The sequence below is a fragment of the Calypte anna genome, chromosome 20 (genome assembly GCF_003957555.1).
Source record: "Calypte anna isolate BGI_N300 chromosome 20, bCalAnn1_v1.p, whole genome shotgun sequence".
NCBI lineage: Eukaryota > Metazoa > Chordata > Aves > Apodiformes > Trochilidae > Calypte > Calypte anna.
In genome coordinates, this window is record NC_044265.1 from 14,647,545 (window position 1) to 14,674,523 (window position 26,979).

Here is a 26,979-nt window from a genome sequence, read left to right on the forward strand (position 1 = left end):
CACTTGGTGAAGCACCCACCCGTGGGTGCTGCTGGAGCCAGGGACATCAGCAATGGGCACACAGACAGGGGTCCCTGTCCCCCACCCCACCAGCTGGGACAGTGAGTGCTGGGACTGCACCTCAAGGGCTGAACCCTGCCAGCATCCTCCAGTGCAGCACCACAGATATTTAAATCGTGTCACAAGGAAGCAAAGTGAGCATCAATTCCTCTGGAGCTGGGAACGCCTCCAGAAGCAGAGCCTGAATTAAGTCCCATTTCCAGCTGATTTTCTGCCACAGCAGCAGATGACACACGGGCACCGGGGCCGTGCCGGGGCCCAGCAGGGGGGAAGAGCCGAGAGCCTGCAAGTCTCAGGAGCACTTGGAAGGTCTCATTTTCCTTCTCTATGTTAATTCATCAGTGAACAGGCCCAGAGCAGCTGCTCTCAGCCTCACAGCACTGATGAACCCCCCTGTGCCTGACAGGGATAGAAGGGGGAGGTTACTCACAGAGGCTCCTGGGCCAGGCAGGCGCTGGTGCTGGCCCAGTAATGAGGTCCCTTACCTGCATCTCGCTGCTGCTCTGGGGGAGCTGATGCCTCCCTTGAACGTGCCCAGGGACTTGCTCTGGAGGATGAAATGCTCTTTATCTCTGCTAGCTCCAGGTTTCCTGTCAACCCTTTCACTGTGCCTCTGCCAGGGTTCTGCTCAGGGCGGGCGCCTGCAGGATGGGGGAATTCTGAGGCTGTTCCCACATGGTGACACTGCAGAGACCCCGGTGGCACCACATCCCCTGTGATCCCACTCCTGCACCCCTGAGGTTTGCCCATCTGGGATTCCCATCTGTCAGGCTGGAAAAGACGAGCCCACGGAGCTGGAGGTTGCAGCAAATCTCTGAAGAGCTGGGAAAGAGGTTGGGAGGATAGGGGGGTGCCCAGGCACAGCAGTGGCATCTCCTGGGGACTGCCCCAATGATGGGCAGGACCTGGACCCCACAGAGCATCAGGGACAATCTGCTGGAGAGGATGCCCTCAGCAGGGTGCAGGGACTGTCCCCTGGTGGCACAGCCCTGGCCCAGCACCAAACCAAGAGGGGTCAGACATTCCTGTTGGCAACCAAATGCTTCCCACCATCATTCTGACACATCTAAACCTAGAGACCCACCAACTGCATCTCCAGCATAAAGCATCCAGGGGAGGAAAAAAAAGCCAAGAAAAAAAAAAGCAAACCTAAACCCAAAACACATCTGCCTCAGTTCCCAGCTTGAGGGGGTGCCTCAGGCTTTATTTTGAAATTCACTTCTTTAAGGGTTTATGTGGGAGCACCCTGAGGCTCAACACCCCCACTCTGGGGCATGGCAGGGTGTTTGGTGTCCTGTCCCTGCCCCCTGCCTGCAGCCACTCTGTCCCCTGACTCCCCCCCAGGGTCAGCTGCTCCCACATCCCCACGAGCTGTGGGGCTCTGCACAGAGCAATCCCGAGGCCCCTGAGCCAAGATTCATCTCCCTGGGGGCCGGGGTGAGTGGATTGGGTTGTTCATCTCTCTGACGGGCAGAGTAAACACCCTCTGCTTTGATACCGAGCTCATTTCTGATACTTGTTTAGAGACTTGACAATCCCTGTATAAAAGGATTTCCTTCCACAGCTGAAGTTTGACATTCCTGCATTATTAGATTATTTGCAAAGGTCTGTGTGTGCCGCAGGAAAACAACACTACCAACATCCACCACGACAACCTCCTCCTCCACAAATCATCCCAGGGGCAATGAGCCACAGCGACAGCGCCCGCCTGAGACCCCCGGCGTGGGGTGGTGAGGAGGGGGCTCAGGAGAGCAAACACAGCCAAACCACACTGCAACAACAACTTCAAAAACTAAATCAAGGGGGAGGGTCAGGAGAGGGTCTGGTACAGAGGGAGGGAACCCTGCCCCAGGGAGCCCAGCTGCTGGGTTTGGACCCCAGCACCACCCCCCCCAGCACCACCCTTCCTGCAGCTCCCTCCTCCCAGGCTGGGAGACCCCCGGGGAGGGGGGAGAATCCCCAGAGCATGGAAACCCAAAAGCTCCATCCCCCTGCCCAGTGTCCCTGGGCTGGGGAGCCCCAGGGGTCCCGGTCTGGTGGGGGGGAAGGTGGTGGGAACCCCACACCCAGCACACAGAACTTCAGGAGTCCAGAGCAGCCCCCACGCCAGGCAAGGTTATCCAAAGCAAACAATTCAGAAAAAGAATAACTCAGAAAGAATTATTTCTTTAGAGAACAATTCATGCCCATTTCCAGTCCATTAACTCCTTACCCCTCTGCAGAACCCACCATCAAGTTCCCAACGGAGAGGAGCTCTAACACAGGTGTCAATCATTTCCACAATTCCCTCTTTCCAAACTATTGTTTTAAGGACCAAAAAAAAAACCCAAAAAACCCCACAAAAAACAAACCAAACAACAACAAAAAAAACCCAACAAAAAACAAAGCCCCAAACCAATCACCCCCTCCCCCTCCTGATTATTTACTGCCATAAGAGAAAGGCCTTCCCTGAAACTCAGGTCTTAAAAAAAAACTTAAACTATTGATTTTTTACATATATATAAGTGACTTATTTGTGCTGCAGAAGGTTTGTTTCACAATTCTGACAGTGTCTCTTTGTATTTAGTGCAGCCTGGGCCTCTCTACCAGGATGTCAGGAGATATTCCTCAGCCATGATTTGCACTCATTTCTCCCCATTTAGAGGCTCAGCTGGGAGTGGAGCTGAAGATGGATGCGGCCAGGCAGTGAGGCTGCTGCTGCTGCTCTCCTGTGGCCACTGGGAAGGGCCACCAGATCCCACTCCAGGTGGAAACCAGCACATTCCCAGCTGGGACCTGACACTTCCCCAGTGCCATCAGCCACCTGCACTGGAGCTGCCCTCGTGTCACCCACTGCAGGGCTGATGTGACCAGCCCTGGGCCACCCTCCTTCCTGCACCAGCTGCCCCAGCACTTGCCACAGCCAAGCCCAGAAGACCCATCCCAGGCAAACCCCAGGTGCTGAGCTCCCACCCCCTCCCACTGCCACAGCCTCGGGCACCCCCAGGGGAGCAGAGGGTCCCTGGGTCCCTGTGCAGAGAGGAGGGGGAGCATGGGGGCCAAGGGCAACACTCCTGCAGAACACCCTTCTCTACCCTTCTCCTGGAGCTCAGGTTTCCTGCCTCCCCATCACCAGAGTGCCTCATCAATCATGTTCCCTCTAATTAAGTTCTAATTTACCTCTTTAGTCAAATCTGTTTACAATCAGAGACAAGAAAACACAGCCCATCGAGAGCTGGGATGAAGATTGGTCTCTCCCCGCATGCTCCACTGCCTCCTGAGCAGCCCAGCCCAGGTCCCAAGAGTGGAGGCAGGAGGGGGAACAGCCCCTGCCCCATACCCATACCCCAGGTCTGCCCCACACCCAGGTCTGCCCCACACCCACACCCAGGTCTGCCCCACACCCACACCCAGGTCTGCCCCACACCCAGGTCTGCCCCACACCCACACCCAGGTCTGCCCCCTGCCACTCCTTCGCCCCAAACCCACGCTGAGCCTAAAGCCCCCAGTGCTGCTGCTGCTGCCCCTGGACTTCAACCCAAGGTCAGAACCTCAGAAGGGGTTAAAACCAGGAATAAACCCACTGCCCACCACCTACAAATGCTTTATTAAGAAAATCTGTTATTGACTCAACCCTTTAATTCTCCCCCAATTACAACGGTGCTGTCCTCCTACCTCTGAGGCTCTTCTGTGCATGACAGCAAAAATGAGCTGGCCTGCAGCAGCACATTAAGCTGAATAATTGCCTTAATTAATTTAACAGTGGGCCCAGGTGGGCATCCCAAGGAGCACAGTGAGGGTTGGGGTCTCCCCAGCAGCAGAGCTCAGGGCTGGGGTGCAGGTGCACGGTGGGGATGGGTGCCAGAGGCTCCAACAGCCCCACTCCCTGCTCTGGGGAGCAGCTCAGCCCCCCCAGCCCAAACCAAGATCATGACTTATTGATCTATCACCCTCTCTCAGTGCATCTCCCTCTCCTCATCATATTCATTATTTATCTGCTGAAAATATTAATGGAGCAGGGATTTCTCCAGGCAGAAACCTCTGGACCAGCAACACAAGCCCAGAGCTGACCCAGGCAGGAGGAGCTCTGACCTCGCAGCTGTGCTGGAGTGGTGCTGGGGTTGAGGAGAACCAGAGCCCACCATGGCACCTGGGGTCACCAGCAGCCAGGACACCAGCCTTGAGACTCTAAAGGGTTTTTGTGCTTTACCAGGGGTTTGTCCCAGGTAAGGAGTTTCACGTGTCCCAGACAGGGCTGGGAGCTGCTTCCAGTCCCTCGGGTACACCAAGGATCCCCTGTGCAAGGAGGTTCCTCCCTCTGAAAGAGCTGAGAAATGAGGAGGAAAGAATAATTCATCACCTGTCGTGTTCAAACCCAGCTCACAGTTAACGAGCTCTTTGCTAATTCCTCAGCAACATCTGGAACATCCTCATCTGTCAGAGACACGGCGGCTGTGCTGGGGCAGGCACTGCCCACAGACATCTCCTTTGGGTCAGGAAGCAAAAGGAAGGAAAAACACTTCTCCAGGGTGTCCCTCCTTCCACACACCACAGCACTGAGCCCTTGGTGCCTTCACCCCATCGACACCAACACTCCCAGAACCCCCATGTCAGGGACCAACAAATGCAGAATCCCGGAAGAAACCCCCCTGAAGCTGCCTGGTGGGGGTCACTGGAGCTCGGGCTGGTTTCCAGCTCCAAACACCCACTCCCACGGTGATGGGCCCCAGCAGAGGCAGCAGACCCACACACCACGTCCAGACTCTGCTGCTTCAGCACCAGTTCTTGGCACCGAGCTACCCAGAGACTGGAAGGGTTTGGTGAAGTGCTCTGAAGCACTAACAAATGACAAGGCAAAGCCCCAGCCAAAGCAGAACTGTCCAGTAATGTAAAACACTAAATACATCTGAAAGATAAAGGACAAAAACACCTTTAAGAAAATGGGTTGAAAACAGAAATAAAGAAACAAAATCTGAACAAGTTCTGCAACCAAAATGTATTTTTGCAGCTTTCTGAACCTACAGAAGCCACAACTTCCATGTTGATCCCCTGAATAGCAGCATTAGATAGCACCCGGGCCAGCAGTGCTGACACAGTCATGATTGAAGGGAGCCTTTAAGCTTCCCTGACAATGCATTTTTCTTGGAGATAAAAAATGAATGCTGCCAGCATGCAAATCTCTCTAAATTAGGCAAGGCCCAGCTTGCTGGAGCTGCGATGTTTTGTGATGACAGTCATTAACTTTAGCAGAAGAGGATGTAGGAAATATTCTCAGCTCCTCCTGGTCCCAGCTGGGAGTCGGTGCTGAGGAAGTGTTGGGGTTTGGACACTGACAGTGGGATTGCACCCCGGGGCTGAGGGGCAGCAGCAGTGCTGCTCCACTGCAAACAGACAGCCAGAGGCAAACCCTGCTGCAGCTGCCAGGGCACCAAAGGCCACACCAGGGGCTTCTCATGGCTGCTGCAAAGAGCCAGGCTCCCTGCTCAGGAATCAGAACCTTGATTTCCTACAGAACAGGCAGGACTTAAAGCCAACTGCAAAGGGAAGTCACTGGAATTCGGGCATTTAATAGATTACCTTCCCTCTTGGTTTTGAGTACAACCTGTACAGGTCCCACCGTCCCCTCCAGGAGGGGTGACAGCTGATGGGCTGTGCCAACACCTGCCTTCAACCCTGACACCCTCAGGAGGGTTCAGTAGGAATGCCTGATGTGGGGATTCCTGGTTTCCTTCTGCCCCTGAAGAACAGTTTACCTGGACATGTGCCAAGGCCTCAGCCTCCCCACATCTCGGCAGGACACTGGGTTGCACATTTTCATTAATGAATTAGACTGCAGTAACTTTCTAACAGTCTCTTGAGCCCCCTGGGCTTCCTCTTCACCCTCCCTCCAACACACACTCGCATCGTTTCACACCAATTGCTGCGTTGGACTTCAGGGAAAAAGATTTTAAAAAAAGGAAAAAATCTTGAGCTGCCCAACTGCAGGGTGTGTGGCTGCAATCCCACCCACAGCACACTACTGAAACAACAGATGAGGAATTAAAAAAAAGAGCAAACTGTCTTTAATATCTCCAAAATGTCATTTAGAAGCAGTTTCACAGAAACATCACTGCTACGGTGCAATCAGGGCTGGAGAAGGGCAGCAGAAAGAGGGAGAACCAGATGCCAGGACTTTGTGAGCAGACACAGAATTCACTCCAAGCCCTCAGAAGTTCTCCAGCAGGTCCAAGATCCGTTTCTGCTCGCTCTCCCGGAACTCCTGGTTCTTCCCATCCCCGATGTTCTCCGCGTACTCTGCAGGGGAGAAAGCAAACAGACAACAGGCTCTGAGTGAGACACTAACAAACCATGGGCAAAGCCTCCTGCAGATACCACAGCAGAATTTGAATCTACATCCCCTGAAAACAACTGAGTGGGAATTTATCCAAGGAGCACAGATGTTTTCCTCCTCACTCCCAGGGTCAAAGCTTTGCACAATAAACACCTACTGACCCCTCAGCAGAAGCTTTTGCAGTGACTGGAGACCACTGATGTCCAAACACCCTGAATGAGGATCTTTGTCAAGTGGGGACCAGTTCCCCAGCCTACACCACACCAGCCTTTAACCCATACAGAAGAAAAACCACCAGATTTAACTTCAAAGGTCCTTGTCTGCAGGCAGAGGATACCAGACCCTGATCAAGGTCTTGTCCACCCATGCCCACAGCCAAACACTGTGGAACTGAACATTTCCTCTGCAGCTCTCCTTCCTGATGCTCATTTAAAGCTGGCAGCTCTTGTCCCTGTACCAGCTCTCTCCTTCCTGCCACCAGAACCTGCATATTCAAAGATGGTTTAAAAAGAAAAAATGAAAGGCAGGTTGTGAGCTGTGAAAGCAAGGGGCTGAACAGATCTCAGGGAATCAGGAGAGCCTGCCTGGTTAGACTGTTTTCCAGCCTCCGCCTTCTCGCATTCTTTCCCTTCTTCCTAAACAAACATAACAGCTTGCATTCAGCATCTGAATGGTAAGTTGCTCTAGAAAGTTTGCTTTAATATTTATACGTTCAGCACTGCTACATGTTTCTGAGCTCTATCAAAGCCTTTATTATAAGAGCACTGAAAAGCGTGAGGACAGGGAGAAGTTAGTGGATGTGGGAGTCTTCCCTCCTGCCTGCACTCTCTCTCTCTCCGTGTACAAGCAGCAGATTTCTTTTCCAGGGGCTCTGGGAGAAATCCTTTTAATATTTATGAACTACTCCCATACCTGTAACAAGAGCAGGGGGGAACACTGAGCCTGTGGTGTCCTGGAGAAGGGAACAAAGCCCTGTGGCAGTCCTGCTTTGGGTACTTGGACAAGCAGGAAAACAGCTGAGTGCCACCAGTCATCTGTCCCTCCACTGTCCCAGTGAAAGCACTCAGACCAAAGCAAGCCACACATTCCTCTAATCTTCTCCAAAGCTCAGCTTTTTTCTTAGTAAATATTTAAGCTTCCCAAGACTAAAATTCCAGTGGCTCCCAGGGTGTTCACTGGGTTACCAACAGTTGGTAATGTTAATTTGAAGAGACCAGATAAAAGCTTCAGAACCAGGCTTAAAAAAATAAGAAACCAAGAAACCCATTCTCTCACTGTGGTTTTATGTATTTACTTTTATGTTTAAAATTCCATCAGTTCAGTGAGACAGCAAAAACATCACATGCAAGCTGCCTCTGCCAAACAGTTAAACAGAGCTTACACACAGCTGTAGCTACACAAAGGGAAAGGACCTAAGATTGGTTTCTGCTTCATTAGACAAAATACAATGGTTACAGAACAGTAAAAATCAATAGGGAAATATTGAAGCTTGTAATGGATATTGGAAGCCATAAAGCCTGCACATACTGAGGGAGCAGAGGCCAAATTTAGCACAGTCCTCATAGCACTCCTACATTTTCTCTTTGATTACCCATGCTAACAGGTTTGGTCTCCAACATTCAGGAGGCAATCCACCATCCTGGCTCCCTGGGCTGCCTTCCCCATCACCACCAGGAGCAGCCCCCATGGTGCTGCTGGGGGGCAGCTCTGCTCCTGCCTCCCCACAGCTCCTCTCCAGCAGGTACCAGGGGCTGCTCTGATGGGTGAGGTGCCCTCCCCCTGTCTGCCCAGAGATCTGTGCCCCCCTCCATTCCCAACGAGAGAGACAAGACCAGGAACCACTCCCAGAACACCACCCATGCAGGGCATGTTCTGCTCATTTTCCTCCAAAGGGTAAACCAACTGTCCTACTGCAAGTAGTGCTTGAACTTAATACAAAAGGAACTGTGGGAGGACTGGTCAGCCTGTAGAAATACATTTAATGAGCCCTCAGTTATTCCCTGCCCACTCCTCCCCCTTGAAAGCCCTACCACAAGAAACCAGTCTTGCTTCCTTACTCGCATCACAAGTAATTCTGAGCAACCCCAAGGGATCCATCAGCTGTCAGGTTGCCAGAGAAACATGGAGAGTATGTAGGCCATAAAAATCAAACTAAAAACCAAGCACCTAATTAGTATGCAAAAATAGAAAATAAAAACTGAACAAGTGCAAAACACTGAACAAAAAGTAAAACTAAACCAGTCCTCATCTGTCCTGAGAGCAAGTTGGAAATGCTGCAGCCAAGGCTCAGGGTCCCAACCTCACTGTCACTGGGATTGAGCTGTACAGCTCAGACACCAACTGAGTGTTGGAAATCCCTCACTGTCCCCCCAGCCCCTGGGAGGCAGTGTCTGGGGTCCACAACAAACTAAACTGCTCCAAGAGGCAAGCTGTGCCCAAGGAACCAGCTCCTCTGGGGAGGCAGGGACTGCTCCATGGTGTCACTTGTGTTACCAGCTGGTGACATCTCACCAGCCCAGCCTGCTGCTCCCACCTGGCAGGGATCCTCTGGGCCCTGTGTTCCAGCATTTCAAAAGGGCCCACCAAAAAATTTCAGGCTCCTGACAACTGTGGTGGCACATGTGTCCCAATCCAGCGGGCACAAGAGCTGGGGAGAGGCAAGACAGAGCCCTAAACACTGCACCCATCACCTGTGTTACCACCATGGTGTTTGTGGCCTCTTCAGGCACAGGACACATCCCTGCTGAGCACCCAGCCTGCTGCACAACCCACAGCTCACAAGACCTGACAAAACCACTGACAGAGTTTCACAATGCAAGTCACCATCTGGGAAAGAGTCAGAGGTGGGAAACTGAACACAGGTATGAACAATGCCCTGTGTTGGGAACGGATAATTTGGAGACAGGGACTGTCAAATGCCACAAATAACAGCAGAAAGACATCTTCTCCAGTTCTCTCTGTTCATCAGCAGGCATTAACTTGCACTTGCTGGCAAAGGACAAGGGCCAGAGAGATTGCCTATAGCTGCAGGTAATCTCACACTGTCAGAAAATCACTCTTAATTTCATCATACCATCCACCCTCCTGATCCCCTTCCTTCCTGCATATAGGAAGGGAGAAAAATTACAAGAAAAAAGCTGCTTGTACCTGCCAGTGTTGAGAAGGGGGTTGAGGAAAAGGCCAGGAGAACATAATTGTTATTCCTAAAGAAAGCAGAGACATCGAAACAACCCAGCCCACAGCCCCATTCCCCTGGAGATGCTGCCAACCTTCCTTTCTCCCCAGGAGAGACTCCTCACCTCAACCAAAAACCACAGAGGCTCTTGTCAGGAGCAGACACGTCCTGCACAGCCAACACAGAGGCACCTCCTGTGGGCAGCATCCCCAGCTCAGCCTCGGAGGGGCTGTGGGGGAGTCCCTGTCCTGCCCTGCACCTCTGCTGAAGGACAAGCAGGCTACAGACGAGAGCCACAGCTCAAACAAGCATTGCTCTAATTCAACATAAGCATTAAAAATAACAAGCAGTTCTTTAAAACTGGGATTGCAAATCACAACAGCTACATTTTAAAGCAATGGAGGATACTTTAATGCTATAATCCATATTAATCTGACACTAAGAACAAGACAAACACACCACAGATACTAATATGGTGTAGATGGTAAAGTGCAGGGCCGTGTTAATGAAAGATGAGACTCCACTATTCTTCCCTCCAGCATGCACACACACTTCCCTTAAATATTTACTCTAGTGTTAATGTCAGCAGTGAGTTCCAGCCAGTCTCCAGCTGATGGCTCCATGAAGAGATGTGCTGTTCCATGACAGCAAGGCTCCTAAATCCAGGGCAAACCATGCCCAAAGCAGGGAGATTCCCACCGTGCCCAGACCTCTGAACACCACTCAACTGCTGCCTGGAGATGCTCAGGAAGTCAAGGAGTATTACATTAAAAGGCTCACACTACAAAGTGACCAGCAGGCTGTCCCTGGCAGGGAGAGGACACATGCAGAGGAATATCCCCACTCACCCTTTAGGATGTGTCGAACGATTTTAATGGAGCTGCCTCTCATGTTCAGAATCTGATGAACTCTCTGACGAATCTGACAGGGATAGGAAAGAGAAGAAAGAAATCAGTACAACACAAAGCCATGCCTAACCTCACTTTTCCTGCTTTGGGGAAAGAATAGAAATCCTGAGCACCCCCAAAACCCAACTGAGCTTTGCAAGTCCACAGTCCCAGAGCACCAACACAGAAATATTTTGGAAGTTTCAGGTAGGAGGAACCACAGAGCATATTCACAAACCCCAGTGTAGTCACACCAGCAGAGATGCAGCATTTTGCACAGATCAAGAAAAGTTACCTGCTGCAGTCTGTGCCTCTGTGAGACCTCCTGACAATGTTCCCCTCCACTGCTCCCTCAGCAGTGATGTCAACAAGGCCTTCCATTCCAGCCCATGACCTTGCTCAGTTCAGCTGGTATGAATTCTGTGACAATCATCAGCTGCTGTTCCCACTAACCCCTTCCTAACTGCAATAATTTGATGGAGCTGTACAGACACAAGTGCAATAAGCAGGATGTTCCCTCCCAAAAAGGGAATTAAAAAGAAGATTATTCAGTGAGGCAGCACCTGTGAGGATTTAGAGTCTTGTTTGTATCATGGATGGAAACACAGATGATCTGCCAACCTTGTATATAGCTTTACCTGGGGAACATTGGCATTACAGATCTCTGCCATGATGTAACAAATGAGCTGCAGAACAAAGAGACCAGCATCCAGGCGACGCAGATAGAATTCATCCTCCATGTCATCGTCTATTATCTCCCCCCGACGCACCATGTCCTGTAAAGCAGCACCAAGGAAAGGTGGGATGGCTGACTCTCAAAGTACTTCCCATTAGTAGTAGCAAAATGGCGGTGATATTTCCAGTTTTTTAAAGAACTGCCTTGTTCCCCAAAATATTAACATCCATGCATTTCTCACCAAAGAAGTACTTCCAATAATTCATTGAAATGCACAAAACGCCTCATTCAGTTTTGAACAAGGCTTTGCCTTTGCTGGTTGTGAAGTGTGTCCATCTGCAAATGAAAATTTTAATTTAAACATACAAATCACATTTCTCAATTGAGTTACTGGGGACTGTGAATATGGAACAAACCAGTGTGTCTATTATTTATAAAGTCTTTGTCAAAATGGAACACAGAGCCTACTCTTTTATTGGCCATTTGAGGGTGCTGTTAAGCAGTGCAGAACATGACTCCAGCGGACTCTAAGACCTTCCAGACTTCCAACTTCATTATTGGTTGATGAATGAGAAAATGGGTCCAACAATTGGGCACGAGCCCAGCTTCACCATGCCCAGCCTTGCTCCTCCTGCTTCCTTTGCTGGGGCACTGATGGGGCCAAGCCCTGCTGGGGGCTGTCAGTAGAAGACCACCGGCATCCAGCTCACTCTTCCTCCTCACATACAGCATTTCACCAGTCAGCTCTGCCCAAACAGGTCCCATTTGTCTTGGTCAGACAGAGCATCTTCCTCAAAGCCCTGGCAGCAGGCTCAGAGCAGGTCCCCCCCAAGAGGGAGGCCATGTCCAGCCCTCAGCCTGCCATCCCTTTTCATGGCAACCGACAGGCCAAAAAACAACTGATGCCATGGGTGACCTTTTGCATCTGGGGTTTGTTTTTTTAGTTTTGTTCTTAAATAAAGGAAGCAGCTTGTCAGCCCCCGCCAGCTCGCTGCAGCTCTTGTGATTTATGATGTTGCTGGCTGGCAGGTGGGCACACACCAGCAGAGCAATATTTTCTCATTAGAGCCATCATCAGCCAGAGCACCGCGCTGTCAGCTCGGCAAGGACCGCTGCCCCGGGGCACACAGCCTCCTGGCAAGCATCTGCAAGGTCACCAGCACCAAAGCTGAGTTGGGCTAGGAAACCTTCCGTCAAGCCAAGGCCTCATACCTAATTATAGGCAGTCTTTTGGGCACAAGAAGGAAAATTAACACCAGGAGCTTCTCGCTGGAGAACACGCAGGGGGTGCTCAGCACACAGACAAGAGATGCAGGGATTCTGAAGCATGGCTGTTCACCACTGCCCCCAGACAGTGAGAGGAAAGCTCTGGTGATGAAGCACTTCTCTCCTAGAAATCTGGCCTGCCAGTGAAAGAAAAAGTTAAGTTTAAAACCCAATGCCCAGCTACCTGTGCTGTCAGGTCAGCACTGTTGCCACACTGCAGGATGCACCGGCAGCAGAGCCCGGGGACTCCAGAACCTGCACAGCTGTGGTTCAGCCCAGGTTCCCAAAAATCACAGGCAGGACTGGGCAAAACCTGCACACAAGCTCCTGCCAGCAAAAAGAAAAAGCCTTTTTTGTGCAGAGTGACTTTCCTCACCTTACATCCATGCCAAACTGCAGGAATCTGATCAAACCTGGTCTCTAAACTAAACAGTGCTGAGTCGGGCTCATCAGAGAGCAGGAGCATCGACTGAAATATCAAACACCCCATCCCAGAGAGATGGCAGCTCCTCAACTGCTGCTTCCCCTCCTCACTGCACACAGGCTTATTGGCTGCTCTTCTCAACAGTGCTAAATTCCTGAACAGAAAAATAAGAGCAGGCCAGGGTTCTGAATCTCCAGAGCAGGAAACAAAGACCATGTCTGTTCTGTATTCTGATCCAAGCACGGCCATCACAGGAGCTGATCCAGGTAACTGCTGCCTTGATTACACAGAGGAGGCAGCACTTACAACAGCCCCTCTCAACAGAGAAGCAAGATTATTTTCTGCCAGTAAATTAAGCAGATGTGAATTAAAAGACAAGTATAGTTTTAAGGAGCCTTTTCACAGTCTTTTTTATTTTTTTAGAACCACAGTCACCCTTTAAATGCTAATCTGCCTCCCAGTACAGTACCAAACAGCCACCTTTCCACTTTGTCTCTCTTTCAAAGCTGTCAAGTCACTAACCTCCAAATGAGCACTCAGGTGCCATTTCGAATCTGCCAACAATATGTACTGAGATGCCCCTTGCTGATGGGAGAAGACAGCAGTAAGATGGGCTTCTGTGAAGCTAAAATGAGCTTCTCTCACACTAATGAGGCAGGACTGACAAGCCTCAGGGTGTCAAGCAGAGGTTGGAAACCTAAAGGCACAATGGATCTGCTGTATGAAAGACCACACGGGCTCCACATGGTCACTGAGTAAGGCCCCTAAAACCCTCCATGTCCTGCTCCTGCCTCCACCCCCAGCACACAGCGGGGCAGAGCAGGAGGGATGGGTGCTGGTCAGGAATAAGATGCTCTGCAGGATTTCACTCCCCTGCCAGGTGGGACGGTGAGGCCAGCCCAGGTCACCAGAGAGGGGCAGGCTCTGAATGGCCCTGCAGGAAAACAACCAACACAGTCCCCTCACTTTCTGTCTGTATCACTGAGGAAGCCATGCTCAGGATGTGCCTTCAGACCAGCTAACAGCCAACTCAAGGTTTAAGGCTACATCCTGCCCTGGGTACCACTCCAGGCTCCTCACTCTGTCTAAACCAAAGTGAAGGATGGGCTGGGACAAATCCATTACAGTTACCTGAATCTGCAGACACTGCTCTCGTGCTAGGAGTTCCACCTCTGCCTTTCAAGGATGGAATGACTTAACTGTAGCACAATTAGCATGTAATTTGTAAGTCATTATAGCACAAAGTGTCTGGTGAGAATATTTTATCAAATAAACCTGCTGAACATAATTTTCTGCGGAACTATAAAAATATCAAACCATCTCCTGTCTCTGCCTGCTGTCTTTAGAGATCATTAAGGCTATTGCTGCCTCCTGTCATTACACCTCACTTCACAGGGAGTTCATAGGACTGTGCACCATTTCCTACAGAAGAATTAAAGAATATGAGGGAAAACAAGATATTTTCTAGGTGTCATTAACTAAAAACTCTGAGAAAATACTAAGACAGGCATCAGGTGTTGGAAACAAATGCTCTCATGGACTTTGCTTCATGGTTTCACATGGTAGTTAGGGTAATCACTAAAGTTATCACCTCTGATCCCTTCTGAATAGATTCCACAGAAGCAAACAAATGGCAACACTGAGAAGGGCCTTGGTGGACCTCATCCTGTTTCACCATCCAGATTAAGGGTGCAGTTTCATTACAACCATTCTGCCTCAGAAACAGCTAGCTTCAGAAATTCCTCCCCTCCCTTCTGCTCTCAGCAATTCCCACACCTTCACTGCCACAGGCTGAAGGGCTGAGGCTATAAACCAAATCACTAAATTAAGATATGCTAAAAGAAAAAAAAAAAAAAGAGAGAACTGCAAGAGCAGGACCTTCGTGTGCCAGCTGCACTGCTAAAGATAAAACAGCTATGATACACTCAGTCATTCATTGTATAATCAGGGTTTCTCCTCTTGTAATGCAAGACTTCCAGCAAGATGCTCTGTCCATCAGGCTTGGATCTCGCTATCAGCACAGGCTGAACCTGTAGAATTGCATCAGGTATTGTTTTCCTTTGGAGCAGGGGGAAAGGTGAGGATCTGTACACCAGATTTGAAGGATACTATGTCCTGTACTGCAAGAGGAAGGTCAAAAGCCCCCAAGTGACACAGCAGAGTTTCTAAAGGACCAATTCACACCATCCACTTCAGTGATTCATGTGCCACAGCTAGAAACATGAAAGTGCTCCATAAAACCTGTCACAGCCAGACAACACCGTGATTTGATGGACAGAGTGATGGCTGCAGCCTACTTCTGTGTGGGAAAAATGCTTCAGCCACTTCAGCTTTCAGCAGACTCTTTCCCACTGACCATTTGAAGATGCTACAAAACAAAGCAAACAATAATTCCAAGGGTGTTCCAAGCTATGAATGAACCTCAACACTGGATTTCATGTGCATTGTGCCCAATATACAAGATGTTTCTGCCAAATCCTACTCCTAGCTCTAATAGGGGTGAGGAACTGAGGTATTCTTACTCTAGCTATTCCAGCCCACAGAGGCTGCAGCGGGGCAAAAGCACAGTGGCCTCTGAATACAGGAGAAAAAACCTGTGGTCCTTGGGTTTCTTTTGTCTTGTGCATCAGTAAACACAAAGAGGTTAATACTAATTAAAGAACATCTACACAAACTACTTCATGCTCAAATTCCCTCCACCCCTGCTTTGTGCTGGCTGCTTGCTACAGGTGTTAACATTTGCAGGCTGCTTCAGGACCTCTTTGAATAAAGGGCATCCACCTCTGCTCTGCATGCTGCATGTCAAGGCACTGTACAGCAGCTGCCCAGACACCACAAGGCTTCAGTCAGAAAAATCCATTCTGTGTTTTGAGTTCTAAAATACACACCAAGACTGAAGTGTAAAGAATAAATAATTCCTTCCTCTGTTCCGAGGATGAATGAAGCCTGGAAGGGATAGCAAGAAAGGGTGAAGGCTGTTCTTCAGGCCATGGATCATTTCTGGAGCTGCCCCTGCCCATATGGAGCCTGGAGGTTGGCAGCAGCAGCACCTCCATCCATCACTCACCCCTGTGCCCTTCACAGCAGCAGCAGCAGCACCGTGAGCCCCGCTGCCCTCACAGTGTTCACTGGTGCCCAGCAGAGTGGCTGTGCCAGCGGGCAGCCAGCTGTGTGCTGGTCCTGGCAGGGGCTGTGGCTGTGTGCAGGGACAGTGGCTGTGGTGATTACTCTCTGTCAGTGCTGATCAATCTCACACCCTCTTCAGTGTGATACAGATAATCTTGTGGGAAGCCGGCCAAGCTCGCTAACAGCTCTGCAAGCTGCTTCCTGACTCCAGCAGCTCATTCCCTTTCAAAAAGTCTGTTCCAGCTTCAGTTCCAAGGAAGTACTGTGTGGTACCAAGGCTCATGTCATTCAAAACGATTCACTGCTGGTGTGCAGGGAGCTCAGCAGCCCTTGGCTGCAGCCCCAGCTCACTAATCAAAATAGACGCTTCCGCACAGCCGATCAGAACTCTGAAGACCAGGGTAGGAGGCCTCCTGCATTATCATGTAATTGTCTCTCTGCATTTCACTTACTCTCCATCTGCCAAACCACGCAAGATTGCAGCCAAGTAAAAGCAAAGGCAAATTTAAGCTCTCAGTAAAATTCACTTTGAGGAAACACCAGAAGCACCACCTGTAGTGTTCTCAGCCCATTTCATCTGCAGTTAACTGGAAGCTGGAGAGCAGGACAGTAAGAACAAGGAGGTAACAGCAGAGGTATGAGGGCACAGCTCAGATGAGTGACCTGGCTGAGCCCAAAGTTATGTGCAGACAACATGCCTGGGCAGAGGGACTGTAGACAGGAGCTGGCAAAACTTGAGACATACATACATGTTTCTCTCCATCGATCTTCTTATCAGCCGCCTGCATGGCATCCAGGTACTTAAAATACAGTTCCATCAGCCTATCAACCTGCAAGGGCAGAAGAGAAAGACCTAAGCAAGAAAAAAGAGCAATGCAATCATCTTTAATCCTTCATGCTATGTTGTTTTCCTCCCAGCTGCAGTCTGCACAGAGTAGCAGGCGACTCTGTCACTCCCAGGAAAGAATGCATTACACAAGGACAGTACAAGTGTGGTCAGATGAACACGCTGAGTCTGCAGGCATTTGAGTGTAATCCCACATCACAACATGGTCTCGTCAGCTCCAGCTAAGAGGCAGCAAATAGACACGTGTTCGTGGCTTGCTCTCCTGAGATGTGGTTCTCCAGTTTCCCTGGTTTCCTTAACAGACCTCTCTCTCTCTGCTGTATGTGGCCAAGCTTAAGTTAAAGGTGTCAGACATGTCACAGCTCCCCTGCTCCCCTCTGAACAGCAGCAGGCAACTGGAAGCCCATCTACTAATGGGAAATTTTCTGCAGTGGGTAGAACAGGTTATGAAAAACACCTTTAAGATCACTAATGAGGAATACTAAGGAACTAGTATCTCCCCAGTGGTGGAATTTACAAATCCCTTGGCAATCACTGGTTTGCAGAAGCTGCTGTTTCTGTTTCACAGCTGTTTGATCTATCCACCACCATGTAAATATTTTGGAAAGAATTTCCCAGAGTAAACACCACTAATGTGACACACTCTCCAGTTTGTAGATAACATGTGTGAGCAAAGAATGGCTGGGAGAGACTCTCTAGGCTGGTTCAGTAACAGCTTCTCAGTTGCTCGGGGAGCTCGTGCAGACACCCTGCTGGTACCCAGCACCCTCCCAGCCTGGCAGCCCAGAACTGCAGGCACACATTCAGCACTCACCTTCTCACTGTCGTTCTCTGTGAATTTATTCAGTAACCGTGTCCTCTGCTGCCCTCTCAGGTTTCGCAGGAGGGAGGCCAGGATGGAACAGACATGTTCTGGGGGTACAAAATGAAAACTGCATGCTGAGATCAGGAACAGGAGCCTGTTTTCTCTGTAACATGCCATTAATTCTACTCCTAGCACTCCTGTGTGTCACTGTTGGTAAGAGGAGACCTGTTTCCCTCCCAGTGCTGGGGAGAGCAGTGAGCTGTTGGCAGGGAGCACACACACCTCCTTGCCCATCACAGCCCAGCCAGGCAGGTCCCCTCTGGCTCTGATGCTCTGCTCCCACTTCCCCTCAGTCACCCGGGAAAAGTGTCTCATGTAAAGCCCAAGTTCTGCTCCTGTTTCCCTCCCTGGGCTCCTCCACCCCAGCTAAAGGCACTGCTGCCTCCTCCCTTGGGGCCAAGAGCAACCCTGGCACTGCCACACAAATGACCCTGAGGCTACCAAAGAGGGGATGGGTACTGAAACAGGAACAACTGTAGATGGAACTGGTGTTAGCTAGAGGGAAGAATCATCAAACCAAGCACATTCATTTCCAGAAAACCCTGTGGACTGAGTACAAATGTGCCCCAACAAACCAGAAGTGATCAAATAAGCATGTTCTACACTCTTCCAAATTGGGCCTGGGGATCATATTTTACAGCACAGACCTTGAAACCAAGTGAAGAGTTGATGCTGAAAGCACCCAAGAGACAAAGTCCGTGTGAATGTCCAACCACAGCTTCCCTTGGAAAGGAGACTGACTGAGTGCCCCGAGCCCAGGGCTGGCCTCTGGAGGAGTGGTTCTGCAGGGACACGGGGGTCCCTTGGAGGGGGACCACCACAGGAGGCACCAAGGGGCACCAGGCTCTGTGTTCACAAACACACTAGCTCAGAATGGGGCCTTGAGCTCTTGGGTCCTCCAGGGACAGGACCCAGATGACCTTCTCCAAAAGCACTTTTTCAGGCAGGGTGCCTTACACTTTCTTTAATCACCAATATTCGGCTGCACCAGATGTCACTGAGGCACAGAAGCAAGTGCTTCCCTCTGTCCTTGTTTCTTCAGAAGGATTCACCACTTTTATGTGCAATTTATATACAATCTACATTTAAATTCATACTGGGTTTGAAACACCTCAAGGCAGGCTCTCAGGTGACAACTCTCTTGCTCTGGCTCTCTCATTTGCCCATGAACACTTCCCAGAGTGGAGGAACCAACTCACCCCAGGAGCCTGTATGAATCAAGGGAAGGAGCCCAGGGGAGGCATCTGCCTTCCTCCTCTTGTGAAAGGGAAGCAGAGCATCCACACACCATGCTCCTGCACCCCCAGTATCACAGGAGATGCAGAGATGCAAATCACTTGCACAAGGTATGCCAGCGCCAGGAATGATGTTGGCAGTATCAGAGAGAATGTGGTTTTAATATGGGAAAATAAAACCAAGCACAAAGGCACAGAGCAAATGAGAGAGGCAGGAGTTTCTCTCTTGCCAGATCATCTGGTATCACTTCTGCCTAAGCACAGACCTTATGTCTGACATAGCTCCATCTATTCAAAACTGTAACTTCTCCAAGATGTCCTCGATGTAATCTTGCTGATTAAGACTGATGAGCAATAATGGCCATAAACATTCCCTCACCCACAGTGGTGGGAAGAGGAGAAGGGGTGCCAAGCCTCGTTATTGTCAGAGAGGAAAATGCAAGGTGATGAGGAAAGGGATCATCATCTTATTACCACCAAACCATTTTAACATGCATTTCCACGGCGCTGCCTAGCCTGGAGCCACAAGGAGCCATGATCGATTGCAGCAGCCCACAAAGAACAAGCAGCACTGATGTGTTTGCAGGGAGCTGCTGCACCCACCCCCGGCAGGAAGGAGAAGGAGACAGCTCCTCCGAGTTGTGTCTGCCCCCCTGCAGCACCCCTTATCTGCACACTGCGCCAGGGCAGCAGCGAGAAGAGCCTGCACACAGGCACCCACACCCCCTTCCATTGGCTGCTTATAAATGTAGCTTCCTAAGAAACAGATTTCTGCCCGAGGTGGTGTCAATTTTTCATGTACCAAAGAGATTGGGAGAGCTGCTGGCAGGAGGAGCAGGACTGATAACAGGTTTATCGTGTGGCCGGCACCGCGGCTGCTCCGTCATTTGGACAGGATCAGGGGGAGAGGGCTGGAGGGCACCCTCCTGCTGCACACAAACACCTATTACACAACAACACGACACCAAATTAGGTGTCTACATTAAGAATAATGCAAATGCCTCCAAAGACCTTGCAAGCTCATGCTTTCTTAAGGTGAAAAAAAATTACAAAAATTAAGACTTTTTTTTCTTTTTAATGCATCCCAACAAATGCTCTGCTGGTGCAGAAAGAAGCCAGCATTCTGTATTTCACACTGCTTTTCCCCAAACCTTCTTTTTTTGGAAGTGTTTAGGAGTGTTGACACAGTATTTTAGTAGTAATATTCTCAGCAATGATATATGTTCATGGCTGTTTTTCAACACTCCTTTACTAGGAAATGTATTTTAGCCATCATTTTTGCTTTGGTGTTCATACAGAGATGCTTATCCATTTTATCAATAAAATCTTTAGAACTACTGAAAATCTGAAGAAGCTGACACAGGTTTTTTTAAGAATGAAGTTATTCTTTCAACCTATCACTCTAGAAAATACAGAAAATAGTACCTGCTTGAAATGTCAAAAACAAATTTCACAGAAATACTTCTGGAACATCTAAACCTTTTTCTTGATCAGCTTCCTCAAAAAACATGCTAATGGGTTTCATGCACCCCCCTCCAAAATCCTAATTATGTTGTAATGCAACTTCTGGTCCAATAAACACTAACATCCATGTGCATGGATGCCGTGGGGTAAGTGGCTGCATCCATCCTTCAGTGGATTAAAGCAATCCCACCCAGGAGATGCTCAACAACCCAATGCTCAACCAGAGCCCACAGCCCCTGCACAGAGTCACTTCCAAGGAAGGCAACAGGCAAGGCCAGTGGCAGAAGTTGCTTCTGAGCCCCTGTTTCTAGTAACAACTGAATATATTTCCTCTGAAAAGCAAACTCCCCTTCTGAAAAGCACCACCACTGATTCCCCTACAGGAATAACAGCCACCAGCTGACCCCTCGTATGCACCAAGAACAACTTCTGGTTTTCATATACAGATCCCAAAATGTCACCCAGCCATGGGACTGGGAAGGCAGAAGTGTCTCTGTGGTGAGCAGATAACCCTGTTCTGTGTCCACCAGCCAGCTCACTGCTCCCCCTGCCCTGTGCCAGCCCTGTCTCTACTCCTGTGCAGGTCACACCGTGTGTGCCCCCCCTGTACCCAGTCCTCTCCAGAGCCCTTCCCTCTCCAGACAGGCACGAAGACTTCAGCATGCAAGCAGTGTTTAAAACACCCTAATTAGATCGATCTTGACTTCAGCTGTGGCGTGTTGGAATACAGATTAATCTATTCCATGGCTGGCACTGGCAGCTGCAGCAGCAGGAGGTCCTGTCAAATCAACTCCTAACATTACACTCCTCTCCCTTTATTACTCCCCTCCCCTTTTTTTTTCTGACATTTCATTATAAGGGACATCTGCCTAGCAGGGGAGGGAGGTCCCATACACTCCCCTGCAGCACAGACACAGAGGAGGTGACCATCCTCAGTGGTGCTGGGTGTGGGAGGGAGCACCCACTATGTGCAAGGTGTCCTGGTGAACCCAGCAGATACAATTCAGAGCCTTCTGTCTTCTAAGGAAGTCTTAAGATAAACTGTGGTTTCTAATTAGGGGCAGGAAAGTACCAGGAAAAAAAAAAAAAGTTACCTCTTGTGGAGACACATACCCTGGCTCTACACAAAACTCCCCAGCCTCACACCCACACCTTCCTGCTGGGAAATGCTTCTACAGCTGGGACAGACTGACTCCAGGAGAGCAGAGTCCCCAGCAGAACCACAGCTGGAACCAGGGATGTGCTGCTCCATCATCCAACAAGCTTACCTGCTTTCACGTGTATCAATGCTCTGCCCTTTCAAAGAGTAACCTGCTCAAGTGTCTCAAAATACTTTGCCAACAAGAATCTCATCTCAAAATCCTGACAACAGCAAGGAATACTGATTTTACTGATTGGCAAAGTGGGGCCTGGAAAGGTCAGAAGAAGCTCCACACCTAATGCCCCTGGTGAGCTGGAATCCAAGCACCATGCTGAAAGGAAAACAAAGTTCTATCAATTGAGAAAGTTTGTTTCTGTGATGTTCTTCTGACAGAGGATGCTAACTTTAATTGAGATAAATTCAACTCGGTACTAGCATCATGGCTCATTCAAGTAACAGATTCCTGTTGTATGCTGGAGGGATGATGGCAAAATAACAAATTGGCATAATAAAGTTCTGTTTAAACAGACTGATGCCTTCCCTAGGAATTCACTTCAGAAGACCACCACATGAAAAATATTTTCTGCTGGCTGGCAGATGTTCAGTTACTAAGGATACTGAGGTCATTTTTCTGTTGCTGCCTTTTCACTTTTCCATGCCCAGGGAACTTAGTTCTGCAGCAGGAATTCATGCCAAGGGCTCTGCTACCTTTTACTGCACGGCACAAGGGAGTAGGAGCAGATTTACTAAGAAAATGGGTTTTGCTGTTGTTTTCTAAACATCTCCAAAGGAGGTTTCCTTACTGCTACAGGCTGAACAGGCAAAACCCCACAGTGACAGGAATTCTCATTTGGAAATGGGCTGCACTAATTCTCAAGTTATCAAATTAAGCATTCCTAAGTAAAGCTGACATCTAAGTCAAGAGACAGCATTTAAATGAAGATGAATTGGACAAACATCCTTTTATAGTTCATTAGAGTCTCCAAGTGAGCAAAACTAGACTGCAAATAACTGTCCTGAGAAAGAGCAGGAGAATATACAGCCTATCAAGCAAGTTATGATTGCTTGGCTGCTGACTCTCTAATTCAGAAGGAATTTGTGTTTTCTCCATTTTTAGCTCATGAGACTGTTCAAGATTTTCAAGTTACATCTAACACTTTGATTCAGCTGCTGCTGCAGGAAGCCCCAGTACCAAGAGACCTTCTTGCACCCTGCCAGAGGGTGAAGACAAGCTGACCCTCAGCTCTGCAACTGAAGAGATTCTGAGACACAGACACTTGAACAGTCTCCCCCAGAAGCATTCTTTCAAATCTTACCCTATATTTATGCCAAGATGCCACCAAGAAGTGCAGAAGTGTCTGCATTACACTTCTAAAGGGATCACAGTCCTTAAGGAAGGGAGCAGTCAATGACAAAAACACAGATCATCTGCTGGAATTAAATGCACTTCTGCTGTAAGACTTCTCATTAAGTCTCTCCCTCCTGTGACCAGCCTCTTCCACCTTTCCACCTGCTCCACCAATGCCAAGCAGCATCCTGGGGAACACCACCAAAGCCACCTAACAAGCTCACACAAACCCCTTTCCAAGCCATGCCACTGCCCACAGTGACAGCCCACGGCTCCTCATCACAGCTGGCCAGCCCAGCTGGGGACACAGCAGGACTCTGACCCCACAGACACAGGATAACTCCAGGCCACTTCTGTCTTCAGCTGGGAAATATTTGTTTTGAGTTGCTTCACTATCTCAGAAAAAGGGAAATTGCTTCAAATGAGATTTCTCTCCCAAACGTAATGCCCTCAAAAGCACACCACAATCTGTACAAAGCTGGACAAAATCCAAGTGTAGGTAACATCAGTCAGACACCACCAGCCAAACCTTCAGGCTCAGATCATCCATAAAGATGGTTAAGGAATTTTCTCTCTTTCTTTTTTCCTAATTACATAGTGTATATAAAGCATAAATATGCACAGTTTGGATTTAAATTGTTCACAGGCTTCCTAGAGTAATATAATTTCTAAACACTGACAGTGTTTAAAATGTAGCTAACCAGCACAGGCACCTTTATGCTAGCTTTTAATAAAAGAGAGAAATGCATTACAGAAAAGTTATTTTTATCAAATTTAATTTGGATTATAAATTTCAGTAATAAATAAAAGCTCACCAATCACACTGATATTTTTCACCAGGGTATTTATTATTTTGTCACATTCAGAACATTGCCTTCAAGACCATAAAATAAACATTATTTTATGGACTATCTCCTTTGTAAAAAGCAACACTACTATAAAATCAAGACACGAGTACTCTCCTACCACCACCAGACACTTTTGAAAGATTTTGTGGTCTGAAGATGGAGCATCAGATGCTGGATGAGAAGAGCCTCTGCTGCTAACTACAGCTCAGGCTGCCAGAGCCCGTGGGCTGCAGACAAAGGGATGCTCAGGAGAGGCAGTGCAGGGACAAAGCTCCTGGCAGGGCTGGGGGTACCTCACCCAGAGCTGAAGCATTGTAACAGGGTCATCCTTTAAGCAGTTGTAATTAGGGTCCAGGGTTAACAGCCCATTAAGGAGTTCATATCTTGCAGCTTACCCACCAGTGTCTGTCCTGACACCATCTCAATGGCATTACAGAGAGCAGGCTGGCAGCCCAGCTCCTGAGAACTGCTTCTGAGCAAATACTGATGCCTCTGCTACAAACCATTCCAGTTAATCCTTTAAAGTAGTGTGCTCCTCCATTTGACACATATGTGAATGCTCTACAAGCAGAGGAGGTTTGCTCCAATTAATATTTAATTTTTTTTTTTAAACAGTTTGAACACAGGAGAAAGTTTTTACAGGAAAAGATGACAAGACCAAACGCTAGCATTCGTTTTGATAAATAAACAAAAAGATGTGCAGCATGTTCCCAGGATCAGCACAGCACAGAGGGCACTGATCCCCCACCAGACCAGCCCTGCCAACCCATCAGGCACCCAGGGGTCTGTGCATGGCCCTGGCTCAGCCAGCAGCTCGCAGGAGCCAACGCAGTGCCCCCGAGCACAGAGCAATTACTGCATTGCTGGTGCAACATTTGGCCAAGTAAAAACATATACTGTGCTGCATATACACGTGTCAGGACAATGGCTGTGACAGGCTCCAAGGGAACCCTGTTAAACATCTCAATTAACTCCCATTGTTAGAAACTCAGTAACTCACCTGCCCAGCGAAGCAAAACAAAGAAAATTGGACTTCCTACCACAGTGTTTTAGGGAGAGTTTATTATTAAGAAAACTGATTTCTGGACTCATCTTAATGTCCTCCATTTCTTCTGAATATTAATGAGATGGAGGCAGGATAGGAAGGCTGCTTGCAAGCTTGACTCCATTTTCCTGAGGGCAGATTTGCTTTTTTTCCTATCACAGAAATATTTTGGATCTGACCCCTTTAGGGCTTTCCAGACTGCCACCTAATCCTCACAGTAGCCAAGACTGCACAGATGTCATCTGCAGTCTCAAGATGAAGCAGATGAGACAGAGATTAACTTAGTTTCCCAAACTGAAAAATTAAGTCAATGACATAAGCCAAAGTCCCAGATCCCTCTTCTGAAACACTTGTATTCTAGCCTGAGCTTTCTCAGTGAGAATTAAACAACCTTATTTTCATACTGCAGATGAAGATTTCAAAACATCCCCTAAACCCATCATTTATGCAAAACTGTGCTCTCTGCAATTTTATTACAGAAACCCCAGAACACATGACAGCATTTCCCCCTCACTGCTATCTACCTGAGACAAGCAACACAAGACAAGATACAACAGCTGGAGCTGGCAGCCTGTGTGTGGACAGGACAAAGCAAAGCATTTGGGTCTAGAGCTCCCATTTTGTTGCTGTGTCCTTCTGTTTCACCCCAGTTTGCTGCAGGAGTTGAGGATGGATACCAGGCAAGCCTGAGACCCACTCATACCTCTTCAAGCTTTGGACAACGTTCACCTTTGCTAGAACTGAGAGGAGTAATGAACTGGCACAAAACCTCAAGCATCACTGGCAGTATTTGAAGTTTCTTATAAAACATAGGCAATTATTAACAAAATGGGAAAGGTAATGGTACCAGAAGCAGGAGGAAATGACCCCAGATTCAGTTCAGCATAAGGTTCTCAGTAATACTTCACAGCAGATTTCTGTTAAAGCAGAGTTTTCCAGGGGAGGGGAAAAAAAGGCAACTTCAAAAGCATGCAGCTTATTTCTGCAATGCCTGATGTTCATCGAGTCACACTTCAGTGCTCAGAGCCATGAAAACACTGCTTTTGAGGTGACATTTGCAGTTGCCTCATTACTCTTTTCAAAAGAGTTTTGCATCAAAGAGTCAGAGCTTCAAACAACAGACCCTACAGGAGTAAAATAACTTATTAACAGCACATGAAATGGAATCGCCAGGAACTGCTGATACCAAAACAAGCAGGGCAAGTGTGTCATCCAGAGCCAGCCCACCAGAGCCAGAGGCTGCCTGGGCCAGCAAGGAGGAGCTGAACAACCTGGGGAGGTGCCACCCCCTCCTTCCTGCAGGCACTTTTCAGACACTTGCCTTCCATCCACACCCTCCATCACAATCAGCAGGATTTGGGGAGCACACCTACCTTCATGCTCTTTTTCAGTTGTTCCAACTTTCTTTATCTTTTTGGGTGATTTCATGAAGAGTGGGAAGATTGTCCTCAGACCAAGGATGTCAACAAACTTGTGGCAGTTGTCTGTGCCCTCAGGTCCAATCATGGCGTGGTCCAGGACCTTGAGGGCACTGCTGCGAGAAATCTTCTTTTCTCTGTGGGAAGAAAGATGCAAGTTAAACTTTTCAGGGACATGAGGAACGTTGCACCATACTGATTTAAAAGAGACAGTATGAAATAGGAAATTAATATGATGAGGACAATATGGAGAGTCTGAGCACAAGCTCTAAGCAAGATGTTCTTCAAGAAGCCAGAACATTTTCTCAGCAAATACTCTTTTCAAAACAGCTTGAGAATATGCTCTTGGTTATTTCTTTTTTAATATCTTTTATTTATATTTATTTTCTATTTTCTTTTTATTTCATTTTATAGATTTTACTGTTATGGTTTTATTTTCTTATTTTTTATTTCTCAGCTATTAAAAAAGTTATTTCTTCACCACCATATAAACACTAGCACAAAACAGCAGGGGAGGCTGGGCTGGGTACACAAGGCAAATACTGTCACACCAAGAAGATCAGGATTTAGATCTAGCAATAATTCAATTTAATAAAGGAGCAAGTTTGGTAAGCATATCTTGGTGGTCAGCTATAATGAATAAAATCCCATCTCCAGAAATCACAGTTGAAGGATGCAGAGAGATTCTGGGCTATTCTGCTGCAATGCGAGTCCAGAATGCTGATGATGGTCACTCACACAGACAGCACACAGATGGTCTGAAAACGATGGTCTCCAAAACCTCTCAGACCAGAAACAGAGGAATTTATAATTCATCCAGGGGAAAATTTAAATATCTTGTGAA

The 26,979-nt window shown here is 48.4% G+C and overlaps 1 protein-coding gene across 3 annotated transcripts in view; it reads right to left on the reverse strand.

The window, feature by feature from the left end:
* Positions 1-6,080: 6,080 nt before the first annotated feature.
* Positions 6,081-26,979, reverse strand: part of CTNNBL1 (catenin beta like 1) — a 43,594-nt gene continuing 22,695 nt past the window's right edge. For 2 of the 3 annotated variants that reach the window (XM_030463189.1, XM_030463190.1), the window contains 6 exons: positions 26,091-26,272; positions 17,586-17,683; positions 16,674-16,754; positions 11,071-11,208; positions 10,394-10,466; positions 6,081-6,333 (listed from right to left, as the gene is read on the reverse strand). In XM_030463189.1, the coding sequence (XP_030319049.1) occupies positions 6,245-6,333; positions 10,394-10,466; positions 11,071-11,208; positions 16,674-16,754; positions 17,586-17,683; positions 26,091-26,272 (661 nt within the window). In that variant the 3' untranslated portion in view covers positions 6,081-6,244. The remainder of the gene's footprint in view (positions 6,334-10,393; positions 10,467-11,070; positions 11,209-16,673; positions 16,755-17,585; positions 17,684-26,090; positions 26,273-26,979) is intronic. The other variant, XM_030463191.1, reaches the window with a different exon arrangement.